Raw genomic sequence first — 14453 nt, forward strand, 5'->3', positions numbered from 1 at the left:
TATATGATTTTATGGTCTCACCAACTGTGTTAGGAACTAGGAGTTCGGTGCCAGTCATAAGCAGGCATTGTCCCTTATCAACCTTATGGTATTATGGGGAGTGGCTGTGAACTGAAAGATCACAGTGGTAAATGTCAAGTCACTCCTGTGATGAATATTGCCCAGGGGAGACACACAGGGCTGGGAGAAACATATGAGTGGTTTAGGTCCAGGAAGACCAAGAAGTGACAATTGAGGTGATGTGAGGAAGAGTATCAGCTGTGGGAAGAACATTCCAGCCAAGGGAACAGGCTGTGCAGAGGCTGTGGGAGAGCGTGCTCTGGCAACAGAACTGTGGGAATGGTGGAACTGAAAATGAGACAGCGAAGAGAAGGTACTGTGCTGGAGAAAGTGAAGAGTCCGGTGCACCACAGGCGCTGGCACTGATCTTCATCCCAAGGGCTGTCTTAAGGGAGGGGAGTGGGCAACAGGCTGGAGGGAAAGTAGTTGCTGAGAGGTGCATAGTGGCACAGGTAGTCACCCAAGCAAGCAAGTGACAAGGGGAGCTAGGATGCTGGTGGTGCTGGACAGGTGGAGAAGGTGGACAGGGCTGAGAAGTGGTTGGTGGTTCGGGGTGGAATGGCCTTGACGATGGCCCGGACATGGGAATAAGGTGAGGATGAAGGCAGGGGTGGCCTTGAAGTTTCTGGCCTGGGTGGTGGAGCCATTGGTTATGCCAACCCAACAAGGAGGAAGACCAAGTTTAAAGCCCACATCCTGAGCCAAGTGTCAGTGTGCTTCTGAAATCAGGAAGTCAGGGAGATATGTCAAGGAAGCAGGAGTTTACTGCTTCGGTTCCCTGCTGTGCAGTTTGGAACCATGAGCTTCTAAGCAACAACTGAAGCTGTACAAGAGGATGAGGTCACCCAGGAACAGAAATGGATGAGGGAACAGGTAGCCCCTTGTGCCTTAAAAAGCCAGAATGAGGCTACAAAGGCCATAGAGTGAAAGGGCCATGGGGATGGGCAAAAGACCTAAGGAGATTCCGGAGACATCACACACAGAGGTTGTTTTAAAGTTAGGAAGGTGATTTAATGATCAGATGAGATGGGACTGAAAAACGCATCAGCTCTGGGGACTTGCATTGGTGACACCCCAAACAGTCTGAGTGGGGTAATTTGACTAATTCCAGATCAGTGACCTTGATGAGTAAGTGGTACTGTAAAGCAGAGGTGCGTACATAACCCTTCCCAGGGCCTTGGCTGAACAGAGAAGAATACAGGCAGGAGCTGCGGCAGATCCTTCTTTCACCAGCTCCTTCCTCTCTCGCAGAGCGGTGCCAGGGAAGAAGGTGGCCCTCGCAGCCTTGCCACTAGGGTTCCAGCCTCTCATTAAAGTCACAGCACACAATAGGGGTTTTTTTTTAGGTGCCCCCATGATGTTGGGATGCACTTGCTTTCCGGTCTATACTCACATTTATCTTCTTCATTCCGATTTTTTTTCTTTTTTTTTTCATTCTTCTCTCCCTCCCTTCTTTCCTTTTTCTCTTTCTTTTTTAGTACTGGGGATTGAACCCAGGGGCTTCACAGTGTGTTATGGTTTGGGTCTAGATGTCTCCCCAAAGCTTCATGCAGTCATAGGAGGTGGCTGAACCTGCAGGGTATGATGCTGAGATTATGGGCATGTGATTACCAAACCAGTATACTGATTGGTTTGGCACCACCCTAATCCCAGTCGTCTAGCTAAAATAAAGGGATGCATAGATGCTGTTGAAGTTCCCTTGCTGCTTTTGCTACCATGTGGGTGCCACAAACTGCTTCTCCTCTGTGATGCCCCTCTGCCATGTGCCACTCTGCCTTGGAGCCAGCCAATTTTGAAACCAGTCATTTACAAACTGTGAGCTAAATAAACCCTTTTCCCTTTAACTTTGGGTGTTGGGTATTTTGACTCAGCAATGAGAGAGAAGTAACTAACACACTCTGAGACATCCCCAGCCACCTACGTTATTTTTTGAGACAGAGTCTCTCTGAGTGATTAAGTTGCCCATACTTGGCTTGAACTTGCAATCCTCCTGCGTTGGCTTCCCAGAGTGCTGGGATTATAGATATGTGTCACCACTCCTGGCTTGAAATTTTCTTTTTCTATTTTTTTTTCATTTTTCTTACCAATAATTTTGTTATTTCATATGTACAAAGTGCCCTTTGTCATCCAAACTTAGTGGGTTTGAGTTTGGGATGAAGAGTAGGAATGTTTGGAGAATGATGGATCCAAAAGTTTGACCACATCCATTGGGATGGTGTGTGTGTGTGTGTGTGTGTGTGTGTGTGTGTGTGTGGTGTGTGTAGGGGATGATAAGAATCTGGGAAATGGATGGGATTGGGTTTCCCTGTGTTGGCTTCATTCCAGCTCATCCAGGCCCTGGGACAACATTACTTGGGAGCAAGCCTGATTCTTGACTAGGGTGGTTAGGCCTGTAGGAGTTACAAGAATCTCCCAGTTCTCACTGACTAGGATTAGAGGTTCCATTTGACCCAGCCATCCCTCCGCTGGGTATCTTTCCAAAAGAATTAAAAGAATCATACCACAGTGATATACGCACACCCATGTACACAGTTTGTAATAGCTAAAACGTGGAAACAGCCCAACTGCCCATCAATTGGAGACTGGATAAAGAAGATGTGGTTTTTCTATAAAATGGAGTACTGGCCGGGCATGGTGGTGCACGCCTGTAATGGCAGCACTCAGGAGGCTGGGGCAGGAGGATCACTGTGAGTTCTGAGCTACACAGTGAGTTCCAGGTTAGACTCAACTACATAGTGAGACCCTGTCTCAAAACAAACAAACAAAAAAAGGAGCACTATTCAGCCATGAAGAATGAGACACTAGAGTCATTTATAGGAAAATGGATGCATATTGAGGCCATACTCTTTAGTGAAATAAACAGGACACACGTGTAATTACCAAATAGTTTCTCTGGTGTTAAAAACTAAAAATGTAAGCCTGGCAGGGTGGTACATGCCTATAATCCCAGTACTCAGGATGCTGAGGCAGAAGGATCACTGTGAGTTTGAGACCAGCCTGGGGTACACAGTGAGTTCCAGGTCAGTTTCACTACATATTGAGACCCTGTCTCAACAAACAAACAAACAAACAAATAAACAAAAAACCCACTAAAAATGTAAGATCCAAACTGTGGAACTGATAATATGAAATAGGAAGAAAAGGGCAAAGTAGGGGAAGTAGGAAGGGTAGGAGAAAGGAAATAAAGGAAAAGAAAAAAATATGAGAAAAGGAAAAAATGGAAAGAAAATCTTTGTAAATAGGGGAGGTTGGAGGGGGTGAAGGGAGGGCAGGGACAAGGGGAAAAAATGAGAACCAAGATCTGTCATGTAAAGGTGTAAGATCCCAATGATGAATGTAACTGTACCGTATACTTAAAAAGTACCGATAATCTCAATGAAAAAACAAACAAACAAACTAGGCATTGTCCCACTTCCCTACGCTGAGTCAAGACTCCTTCTGGTCTTGGGTCACTACTTTTTACACAATTTGTCTCTTCAAATTTGCCTCATTAGATTCAGCTCAGCATTCCAGCCTAGTGAGCACTTTAAGGATCTTTGTTTTCCTCTTGGCTTAAGATTCTTTGCCAGTTTAGCAAGCTTCCTTCTCAAGCAATCTTACAGAGCAAAAAATTACTGAAGCACTGGGGTCCCTCCTTTGAGCTCTCTGTCTTATCTCCCCTCCACCTCCACCCTTTACTTTACTGAGAGGCCTGTCAGCAAGCAGCCATATTCCATATATGGCCAATGCAATACTAGCAGTTCTGGCCATGTGTTTGTTTGCTTCATTCCTGCCTGCTGTGACCACTCTTAACCTTGTGGTCCGCCAGTATGTGGTCACAGCCTGTTACTGCCAAAGGGCTCCTGGGAGGGTTTTGTTCAGTCTGCACTCCCACAGATTCAGTTGGCCCTTGACTGCCAATGCCCAACTGATGACCGCAGTGACTCCTCTGTGGCCTTCTTTTCTACTTCAGGAAATGAAAGAGCCATGGCTGACATTTATTGAGTGCTTATTGTATGGCGGGTCCTGTTGTGACAGTCCTAACAACTTTCAAGGCAGAGTTATGGGACAGGTGTGACTGAGTCTCCAAGCTAGGTATGATGTTCATGCCTGGAATCCTAGCACTCGTGAGGCTGAGGCAAGAGGATCATGAGTTTGAAGCCAACCTGAGCTATGTAGTGAGTTTATAGCCAGCTTGAGTTACATAGTGAGACCCTGTCTTTTTTGGGGGGTGGGGGTTGAGACAGGGCCTCACTATGTAGTTGAGACTGACCTGGAACTCACTATGTAGCCCAGGCTGGACTCGAACTCACAGCAATCCTCCTGCCTCAGCCACCCGAGTGCTGGGATTACAGGAGTGCGCCACCACGCCCGGCGAGACCCTGTTTTAAAACAAACAAAATCCTGGGTGTCCATCTTTCACGCTCCCAGCTGTCAAGGTTAGGACTTAGAGCAGGCATGCCAGTCTCTGACCTGCTCTTCGGGCCTCCAGCCCATCTCTTTTATCACAGTCTCTCTGCACGACTGCCAGGGAGAAGGGATGTCATTCTGGTGCCCCATCAGGATCCAGGTTCTGCCCAGAGAGAGACTCAGAGTGACATTGTAGGAGGTCAGGGGCCACATCATATCCTGCTCCATGTCTCAGAGCCCAGTACAGGACCTGGTATATAGTAGGTGCTCCGTAAATGTACGGATGCATCTGTGTTCAAATATTTTCTTTCATTTTTTTCCTGAAAGAATCACCCCAGAAAATGTTACGTTGACTAGTAGTTAGAACAGATAAGATGCCAAGTGGCTCCTGAGTGGCTGAGAAAGCCCAAATCCCTTTGAATCTGGAAGGCTTGGGAGAGGAGGCAGCCCCAGGAGAGTGGAGGTATCTGCTTATCCTGACGGGCAGGACCTCTAAGTGGGGCCTCAATGGAAAGGACTTGGCTAGAAGTAGTGACCTCTTGGAATATGACCTTGATCATCAACCCCAGGTGTCATCCAGTTGCCCCTCATGAAGGGATCAGGGCTAAATGCCAGGGCAGAGACTAGAAGGGCTCTTATCAGGCTTTGGACTCTTGGTAATTTCCCTGTGTCATTGGTTCTTCATTGCTTTTTACCAAGGATTGTTTGGGGGCAGCAAAGGGGCCGATAAGACCACCATTCCGACTAGGAGCTAAAAACTATGAAGTACCTTTGGCACAGTCACCCATGAGAGAAGAGCCGGCCAAATCTGGGGCCTACCAGAGATGCTCAGCTAGGGTTTTAGACCCTCAGATTTAAGCTATATAATAGATTACCATAGACTGTGCCCGTAACAAACCTTTCTTTCTTACAGTTTTAGAGGCCGAGAAGCTCAAGATCAAAGTGCTAACAGAACTGGTGTTTCCCTGGGGAATAGATGGCATTTTTGTGTGTCCTCACATTGGGGTGGGGGACATAGGAAAAGAGAGAAGCAAGGACACTCGTCCCATTCGTGAGGGCTCCACCTTCAGGACCCAGTCACCCGACAGGTCTTACCTCCTAACAAAGTAACCTTGGTTAGGATTTTGGATGTGCACAAATATTTCAGTCCATAGCAAACTCCAAAGCCTCAACCTCAGACCCATGTTGCCCCCACCCTGACTTCCCTTTAGCTCCTGCACCTTCAGACCTCAATTTGTGTGCTGTCCCCCTCAGCCCCCACCCCTAAACCTTTGTCAGTCCCCATCAGACCTGCCATTCTCCCTTCAGCCACAGCGCAGGACGGTTATAAGCCCCAGTTCAAGATTTTCTTGCTGTGCTTATTTCCTGTCTGCAGAGTAGAGCTAACAATGCCCCTTCCACCCACTGTTGTTACATTAGATGAGGTAATGCATGAGAAACAGGGCACTGCCTGTCACACAATAAAGCTAAATGCATTCTCATCAGCCCATAGATCTGGAGAACCTGGCCGAGGCCAGGCACACCATGGATCCCAGAGGACTCAGCAGGAAATAACCAGGCATGTGGAAGCAGGGCTCTCTCTCTCTCTCTCAAACTGCTCAGTGCAGCCAGGCTGGAAGCTTGACAGGAGTATGGGGCTCAGTTCCCTCCCTGGGGTGCTTACAGGAGGTCATGGAGTTGGGAGTGGGGGCTGGGATCTCACAGGCCTGAGCCAGGGTCTCTGCTCTGCTCAGGCAGTATGGCTGTTTGGCCAGGCACTGTGTGACCCTCTCAATGCCCCAGTGTCTTCCCTTGCAGCATGCTGTCTGTGGCTGCTGTGAGGACCATGTGTTCAGCTATTTCTCTAAAGCAGGCAAGGAGTGGTTCAGGGAGCACAGCAAAGGCCCTGCTTCTGTGAGGCTGAGTCTGGGAATATGGGCAGCTGACAAATAAAGGGGAAATAGTTGTAAGGGAATGTGTACTCTGAGTAGGGATAAAACAGGAGCAGGGAGACCAAAAAAGTGGGATTTTTGGCACAGGGTAGTCAGGAAGGCCATTCTGAGGAGGAGACCTAAAAAATGAAATCAAGAACAATACTAGGGATTGAACTCAGGGCTTCACACCTGGTAGGCAAGCACTTTACCACTTTACAAGAACCTTACTGTCCCTTTTACTATACTTTGAGACAATGTCTTGCTAAGTTGCTCACGGTAGCCTTGAGCTTGTGATCTTCGTGCCTCAGTCTTCCGTGTATAACTGGGATTATAGGCATGTGTACCACCATACCTAGTTTACTTTACATTTTCCTAATTCAGCCTACAGTTCACTGAATCTCTGAAAGGATATATGAGAAACTGGTAACAGTGGTTGATACATGAGAGAACAAGAAGGGCAGATAGTCTTTTTTGAGTCTGGGTCTCACTGTGTAGTTCAGGCTGGATGTAGCCCAGGTTGGCCTTAAACTTGCAGGAATCCTCCTGCCTCTGATCTAACTCCCTTGCCCTTCAGATAGTCTTTTTTTTTTTTTTTTTTTTTTTTTTTTTGTACCAAGGATTGAACTTGAGACCTTATGCTTGTGAAGCAGTTGGCAGATCCACTGAGCTAAATCCCCAGCCCTTCAGGTAGTATTTTGACAATAAATTTTTTATTGAACCACATCAACATCTTACTAATTACAAAACAAATATATGCCATTAAAATAATAGTTATCTCGATTTTCCCCCCAAATAATACAAGAACTTTAAATGTGTTAGTCCCTCTCAAAGTCTTTTCCATTTACATGTTACTATTGTCAAATATGTTGTTTAGACAATAGTACAAATGTTTCCAGAATAGCTGTTATCACTTTCAGTGAACAGTGATCTCCGGGCCAGGGATTTAGCTCAATGGTTCTGCTGCCTGCTTTGCAAGTGCAAGGTCCTGGTTTCATCCCTGGTACCACACACACACACACACACACACACGCACGCACGCACAATAGTGATCCATATTTACCTAGGCATTCTATAGATATACTTGTTCAGGATTGTAGTTTGCATTCATGCATATCATTTGGTCTTTCTTTCTCTTTCTTCTTTTTCTTTTCTCTTTCCCTTTTTCCTTTCTCACTTCTCTCTACATCTCCAGAATTTTTATTTCTGTTTTATTTTATTTTGTTTTTTTGGACAGGGTCTCACTATGTAGTTGAGGCTGACCTGGAATTCTATGTAGCCCAGGCTGGTCTTGAATTCACAGTGATCCTCCTGCCTCAGCCTCCCAAGTGCTGGGATTACAGGTGTGTGCCACTACGCCCGGCTGTTGATAAATTTTTTGAGTCTTATTTACCATAAAATGATTTGTTTTGTTCTCTTCATCTGGCTGTTTGCTGAGTATGGAATTCTGGGTTGAAAATTATCCTCTACCCCTGTATACCCCCTTCTAGGTATGTTTTTTTGTTTGTTTGTTTTTGAGACAGGGTCTCACTATGTAGTCCAGACTGACCTGGAACTCACTATGTAGCCCAGGCTGGTCTCAAACTCACAGCGATCCTCCTGCCTCAGCCTCCTGAGTGCTGGGATTACAGGCGTGCGCCACCACACCCAGCGCTTTTTTGTTTGTTTGTTTGTTTGTTTTGAGACAGGGTCTCACTATGTAGTCATTTATTTTGTGTTTTGAGACTAGACCTTGATAAATTACCCAAGCTGGACTTGAACTAGCAGTCATCTTCGGCTCTCTGAGTAGCTAAGATTTTAGGCATGTGCTATCATGCCTGGCACAAACTGATTTTTTTGAAGCCAAATATTTATTGGTACATTTTATTTTATTTATTTTATGGTACTGAGGATCAAGCTCAGGACCTTGCACTTGCCAGGCAGGTCCAGTGCCACTGAGCTATATCCCCAGCCCTTGGTATATTTTAGATATACATAAAGATAACATTCATTATAGGGAATTTGTACCTGTGCATGATATATCTTGCTTCTTTTTTTCCCATTCCCCTCTCCCTTCAATGCCTTTTCCCCTCCTTGTTTACAAAAGCTTTGTTTCTAAAAAGTCTATGAAAATAGGAAAGAGTGGAGGGGGTGAAGTGAGGGCAGGGGTATGGGGAAAAAATGAGAACCAAGATCTGTTATGTAAAGGTACAAGATCCCAATGATGAATGTAACTATACTGAATACTTAAAAGTACCAATAGCCGGGTGTGGTGGTGCAGGCCTGTAAATCCAGCACGTGGGAGGCTGAGGCAGGAGGATCACCGAGAATTTGAGACCAGCCTGGGCTACATAGAGAGTTCCAGGTCAGTCTCAACTACGATGTAATGAGACCCTGTTTCAAAAAAAACAAACAAAACAAAACAAAACAAAAAATCATTAAATGTGATTTACAAAGGGAATCTGAAAAATGAACTGCCTTTGTTAATAAAGTTATCTCTACTGGGAGAAAGAGTCTTTATTTAAAAAGATTCCTTTTACTGATGCCCACTATGCATATTTCTATAGCTTAAAACAGCAATGAAAGCCTTTGATGAGATTCTAGTCAGGCCACCATGTAGAAGTGGTATCAAATTGTAAAAAAAAAAGAGCTTTGTTTCCATTTTTTCCTTCTATTTTCACTTTTTTCTTGTCCCTTCTTTCCTTTCCTCCTTCCTGCTCCTTTGTTCCTCTTCTCGCTTGAACTTTTCTCACTTTTCTTCCCATTTCCCAATATCTATTATACATTTTTGTCCTTATTTCCACTTTTTCTCACACCAGAAAAACATGTGGCATTAAAAGGCGTGTCCAATTTATTTCACTTAAGAGTATGTTCTCAAGGTGCATCTATTTAGTGGGATATGACTCAATCTTATCCTTATTCATGGAAGAATAGTACTCCATTGTATAAAAAAACCGTGTCTTCCTTATCCATACATCAGTTCATGGGCAAGTGGGCTGTTTCCAAAATTTGGCCAGTACAAACTGTACCGCTATAAACATGGGTGTGCACTTATTGCTGTGCTAGGATGTTTTTAATTCTTTTGGGAAGATATCAGGAAGGGGAATAGCTGAGTCGAATGGAACCTTTAGTTTTACTTTTTTGTTGTTGTTGTTTTTCTTCAGTAACAGGCATCAAACTTGTACTTTTGAGGCAGGCATGGCACCACTAAACTAAATCCCTAGCCCCCAAGTTTTACTTTTTTTTTAATACCAGGGATTGAATTCAGGAACTTGTGCTTGCAAGGCAGGCACAATGCCACTGAGCTAAATCCCTGGCCTAATTTTTCTTTCTCCACGATGATTCCCATAGTGGTTGCACCAGTCTACACTCCCACCAAAGGTGGAGATTTCCTTTTCCCCCATAGCTCCCCAGCATTTACAAACTGATTTTTGAGGGTTCTTTTTTGAGTATTAAAAATCTCTCTTCCTGAATGAACCTCACTTGATCAAGATGCACTATCCACTTATATATTATTAGATTTGATTTGCTAATATTTTGTTTGGAATTTTTACATGGACAGTTGTGAGTGATATTGGCCTGTAAAATTTCTTTCTTGCAATGAGCATGTCAGAATTTGGCATCAGGGTCATATTGGGTGTATTAGTTTGCTAGGCCTGCTGTAACAAAATACCATATATAGAATATATTAAACAACAGAAATTTATTCTTCACAGTTCTGAAGTAGACAGCTAAGACCAAAGTGTCGTGGGGACATGCTTCCTGAGATGGTGTGAGGGAGCATCTCTTCCAGGTGTCTCCCCAGCTTCTGGTAGTTCCTTGGCTTTGGCAGTGCGACTCTGATCTCTGCACAGCATTCTCTCCATCTTATAAGGACACCAATTGTATTGGATTAGCAAAACGCCCTACTCATTTTATAACTTCATCTTAATTAATTACATCCACAAGAACCTTATTTCCACATAAAGTCACATTCTGAGGTGCAGAGGATCGGGATTTCACCACATAAATTTAGGAGGAACACAATTTAACTCATATTGCTGGGCTCACAAAATAAGTTAGGAAGTTTTATGATACCAGCAAACCTTTTTGGTGTGTTTTCTTAGATTATGGGTTGTCTTACTGTGCTTGGAAGTATTCAAGTATTAGCTCTCCAGACATTACTTCTGTATTCTTCTTCTGGGGCTCAATTTATGTGTATTTGTGACCTTTTCTCTCTATAATCTTTTATCTTTTATGAGTTTGGATATTTTCTATTAACCTGTTTTCCAGTTCACTAACATTCTTTTCTGAGTTGTCCAATATGTTCTTAAAACCATCTCTTGAATTTTTAGTTTTGGTTCATTGTATCCTATCCATTAAAAAACCTCAATTTGGCTCTTTTTATAGATTCCAACATGTTTCCTTCAATTTCTATTTGTATTTCATTTAAGATAGCAATCATATTTTATTTATTTATTCATTTTTCTTTCAGACAAGGTCTCACTGTGTAGTTCAGGCTGGCCTTGGACCTTGTGGTGATCCTCCTTCCTCAGCCTTCTTAGTCCTGGGATTATAGGGGTATGTCACCATGCCTGGCATGATCATAGCTATTTTATTCATTTATTTTTTATTTTCTCTTGAGGCAGGGTCTCACTATGTAGTTGAGACTGCCCTGGAACTCACTATGTAGCCCAGGCTGGTCTCGAACTACAGCAATCCTCCTGCCTCAGCCTCCCGAGTGCTGGGATTACAGGCATGTGCCACCACGCCAGCTGATCATAGTTATTTTAAAGGCCTTATTTGCTATCTCCAATCTTTGAATCACCTGTAGGTCTGTTTTTTAATTTTTAAAAATCTTTATTAAGTGTATTGGTACATTTAGGTATACAATACAGTTACATTCATCATTGGGATCTTGTACCTTTACATGACCTATCTTGGTTCTTATTTTTCCCTATTCCCCAGCCCTCCCTTCACCCTCTCCACCCTTCCCTGTTTACAAAGACATTGTTTCCATGTTTTTCCTTTTTACATATTTTTTCTTTTTCCTTTTCCCTTTCCTCTACCCCTCCCACTTCCTCTACTCTTTTAAACCTTTTTTCCTTATTACACAGTATCAGTTATACATTTTGATCCTTTTGATCCTTATTTACGCATTTAGTTTTTCACATCAGAGAAACTATGTAGTGTTTACCCATGTATGACTTATTAATTTCACTTAAGAGTATGGCCTCAATGTGCATACACTTAGCTATAAATGTCTCCAGTTTCTCTTTTTTTTTTTTTGGAAACAGGGTCTCACTATATAGGTGAGACAGTCCTGAAACACTGTGTAGCCCAGGCTGGTCTCGAACTCACAGCTATCTTCCTGCCTCAGCCTCCTGAGTGCTGGGACTATAGGAGTGCACCACCACACCCAGCTAGTTTCTCATTCTTTATAGCTGAGTAGTACTCCATTTTGTAAAAATCCACATCTTCTTTATCCAGTCTCCAGTGAGTCTGTCTTCACCATATTACTTTTCCTTTTAGTTTTCAGTTGTACAATCATATTTTGAAATGGCTAGTAATTTTTTTTTTGGTACTGGAGATTGAACTTGGGACCTTGCTCTATCAAGGCGGCGGTACTACTGAGCTAAATCCCCAGCCCACTAGTAATTTGTAATAGATGACAAATGTGTCTACAACATTGCAGCGGTTCTGAATGATTTTTTTTTAATCCCAAAAAGAATTCATCTTGACTGAGTACAATAGCATACACCTGTAATTTCAGCTACTGAGGAAGCTGAGGCAGGAGGATTGCAAGTTCAAGGCCACCTAGGCAACTTATCAAGAGCCTACCTCAAAATAAATATTTGTTTTTGTTTTTGGTACTGGGGATCGAACTCTGGACCTTGTGCTTGCAAAGCAGGCAGTGGCACCACTGAGCTAAATCCCTGGTCTTTCAAAATAAAATTTTTAAAAGCTCTGAGGACATAGTTTAGTGGAAGAGGGCTTGCCTAGCCCAAGGTCCTGGGTTCACTTCTGAGTGTGGGCACACACACACACACACACACACACAGTTGCAGTCTCACCAGGCTCCATCCTCTGTGGGTCCTGAATGTGAATCCTGGTCTCATTGTGTCTGCTGCCAATCACACAACCACTACTCTTTCCTCATAGCTGGTCTCTCTTTATCTTTATTTCTTGCACTCCTGCTCAACTATTAATATTTATTTTATTTTTAAAATTTATTTTGCTACTGGGGATCGAACCTTATGCTTGCTAGGCAGGTGGCGGAACCACTGTGCTAAATCCCCGGCCCATAGCTATTAATATTTAAATATTTTTTGAGACAGGGTCTCACTATGCAATTCAGACTGGCCGTGAACCCTGTGTAGCCTAGGTTGGCCTTTAACGCCTGATGATTCTGTCTCAAAAATATTTAAAAATGTTTTATCTAGCAATTTTATGTGTGTAGAACCTGAGTTCAGATCCCAGGTCAGTTTAGTCCACCGTCTTGCTTGAAATCTCTTGAAGGTGTTTAAGTAGGGAAGTGACTTTATCTGGCTACCCTTCAGAAAGATCCCTTTGTGGGCTGCTGTAGAGATAATCGTGGCCTTGACTTGATAGCAGGGCTTATATCAGAGCAGCATTCAGAAGATAGACCCTGAATGCCCAGAAGTCATGATAGCAGTTGATGTAGAATAGGGTTTTGAGCCTGGTACCAGAATCCTTCCAGAACCAGGAAACTACTGGGTAACAGTGAAAACCCAGCCAACATGGAAAGAAGGGAGGAGGAAGGAACTGCATAAGAACCTCAAGGTTTGGAAGAGACAGTCATGAGAAGGCAGATGTGGGCGATAGGGTGAAGTGGGGCTGGAGAGTGTGGGGCCTCTAGGAAAAAAGAGTATTTAGGAGTGAAGATTAGAGTTCAGAAGCTGGAATGTGTGTGTATGATGATACTGCATTGTGGGCATTCTGAAAGGTCTGCAGTGCCCCACCACCTGAGACAAAGATGATGTCCATGGAATGTTTTGGTGCCAAGCCATTCTGCTGCCTAGGAATTGATGTTGGGGAAGGGGTGCCTGGGAGGCTGCAGGGCTATGACCAGGGCTTCATCAGCTCTTGCATTCCCATCCTCCTTCTGCCCCAAGTACAGGTCCTCCCTGCCTGCACCATCACCATAGTCCTCACCAATCTTCCTGCCTCCGTTCAAACCGATTTGAGCTCTTCACTCCCTACAAAACACACTTCAGACTTTTGAGCTTTCTACCTGTGGCTGTCCACCCTGGTCTCCATTCACCTGCTCAGCGACTTGTGTGCCTCTCCCATGCATCCTTTCCTCCCTCCCACAAATGCCCTTCGGCTTTTAGTTCTGCTGCCCTGGATTCTGAAATTCCTCCTCATAAATGTTGACACTGAGTGGAAGTCCTGAAGTCTGCACCTTATCTGTTCCTGGTCCTGAGGTGGTGCTTGTGTGGCTCATGCCATGTAGAGTTCACTCATTCATTCATTCCATGTTTTCCACTGGAGTGTGTCAGGCAATGGTTAGATGCTGGGCTGGGTGTTAAAAATCACAGATCACCAACTCTGTCCTGAAAGTACTTCCAACCCAGAGATGCTGACCAGCAGCCCTGGTGAACCAGAAATAGTCGCAGAATACCTGTGCTGGTGTTGGTCAGCTGGAGTCCAGGTCTGCCCCTACTGTGCTTTTCAACAGACACTGACAACAATCTTGCTCTTTAGGGTGGGGAAGGTGGCAGAGATTTGAACATTTTGTTCCACAGATGCTGGTGTGATTGAACTTTGAAAATGAGTGGATTGTTACTTATGTAAATAAGGTTTTCATTGAAAAACAAATTCACCTTCTTTGGCTTTATTTAGAGACAGGGTCTTGATCAGTAATTCAGGTTGGCCTTGAACTCACTAGGTAGCTCAGGTTGGCCTCAAACTCATGGCAATCTTTGTATCTCAGCCTTCTGAATGCTGAGATTACAGGCCTGGCTATTTTTTATTTTAGGGTTTTTTTGAAATTTTTTTTAATGGTGACAAAGTTTATTTGAAAACGTAAAAGAGTGAGGGAGGAACTGGCTCTACAGAGTGAGTTTGAGCCAAGTAAAAGAGAAAAAAACAAGATAAAAGTACACCCTGGAG

At 43.9% G+C, this 14453-nt stretch overlaps 1 protein-coding gene across 1 annotated transcript in view; it reads right to left on the minus strand.

The window, feature by feature from the left end:
* The window catches only part of Spatc1 (spermatogenesis and centriole associated 1), a 33686-nt gene extending 27897 nt beyond the window's left edge, over positions 1-5789 (minus strand). Inside the window, exon 1 of the mRNA XM_010630565.1 lies at positions 5740-5789. Within this exon, the coding sequence (XP_010628867.1) occupies positions 5740-5746 (7 nt within the window). The 5' untranslated portion in view covers positions 5747-5789. The remainder of the gene's footprint in view (positions 1-5739) is intronic.
* Positions 5790-14453: the final 8664 nt, after the last annotated feature.

This window comes from Fukomys damarensis, unplaced genomic scaffold (assembly GCF_012274545.1).
Source record: "Fukomys damarensis isolate Sample0158 unplaced genomic scaffold, DMR_v1.0_HiC HiC_scaffold_5, whole genome shotgun sequence".
Classification (NCBI taxonomy): domain Eukaryota; kingdom Metazoa; phylum Chordata; class Mammalia; order Rodentia; family Bathyergidae; genus Fukomys; species Fukomys damarensis.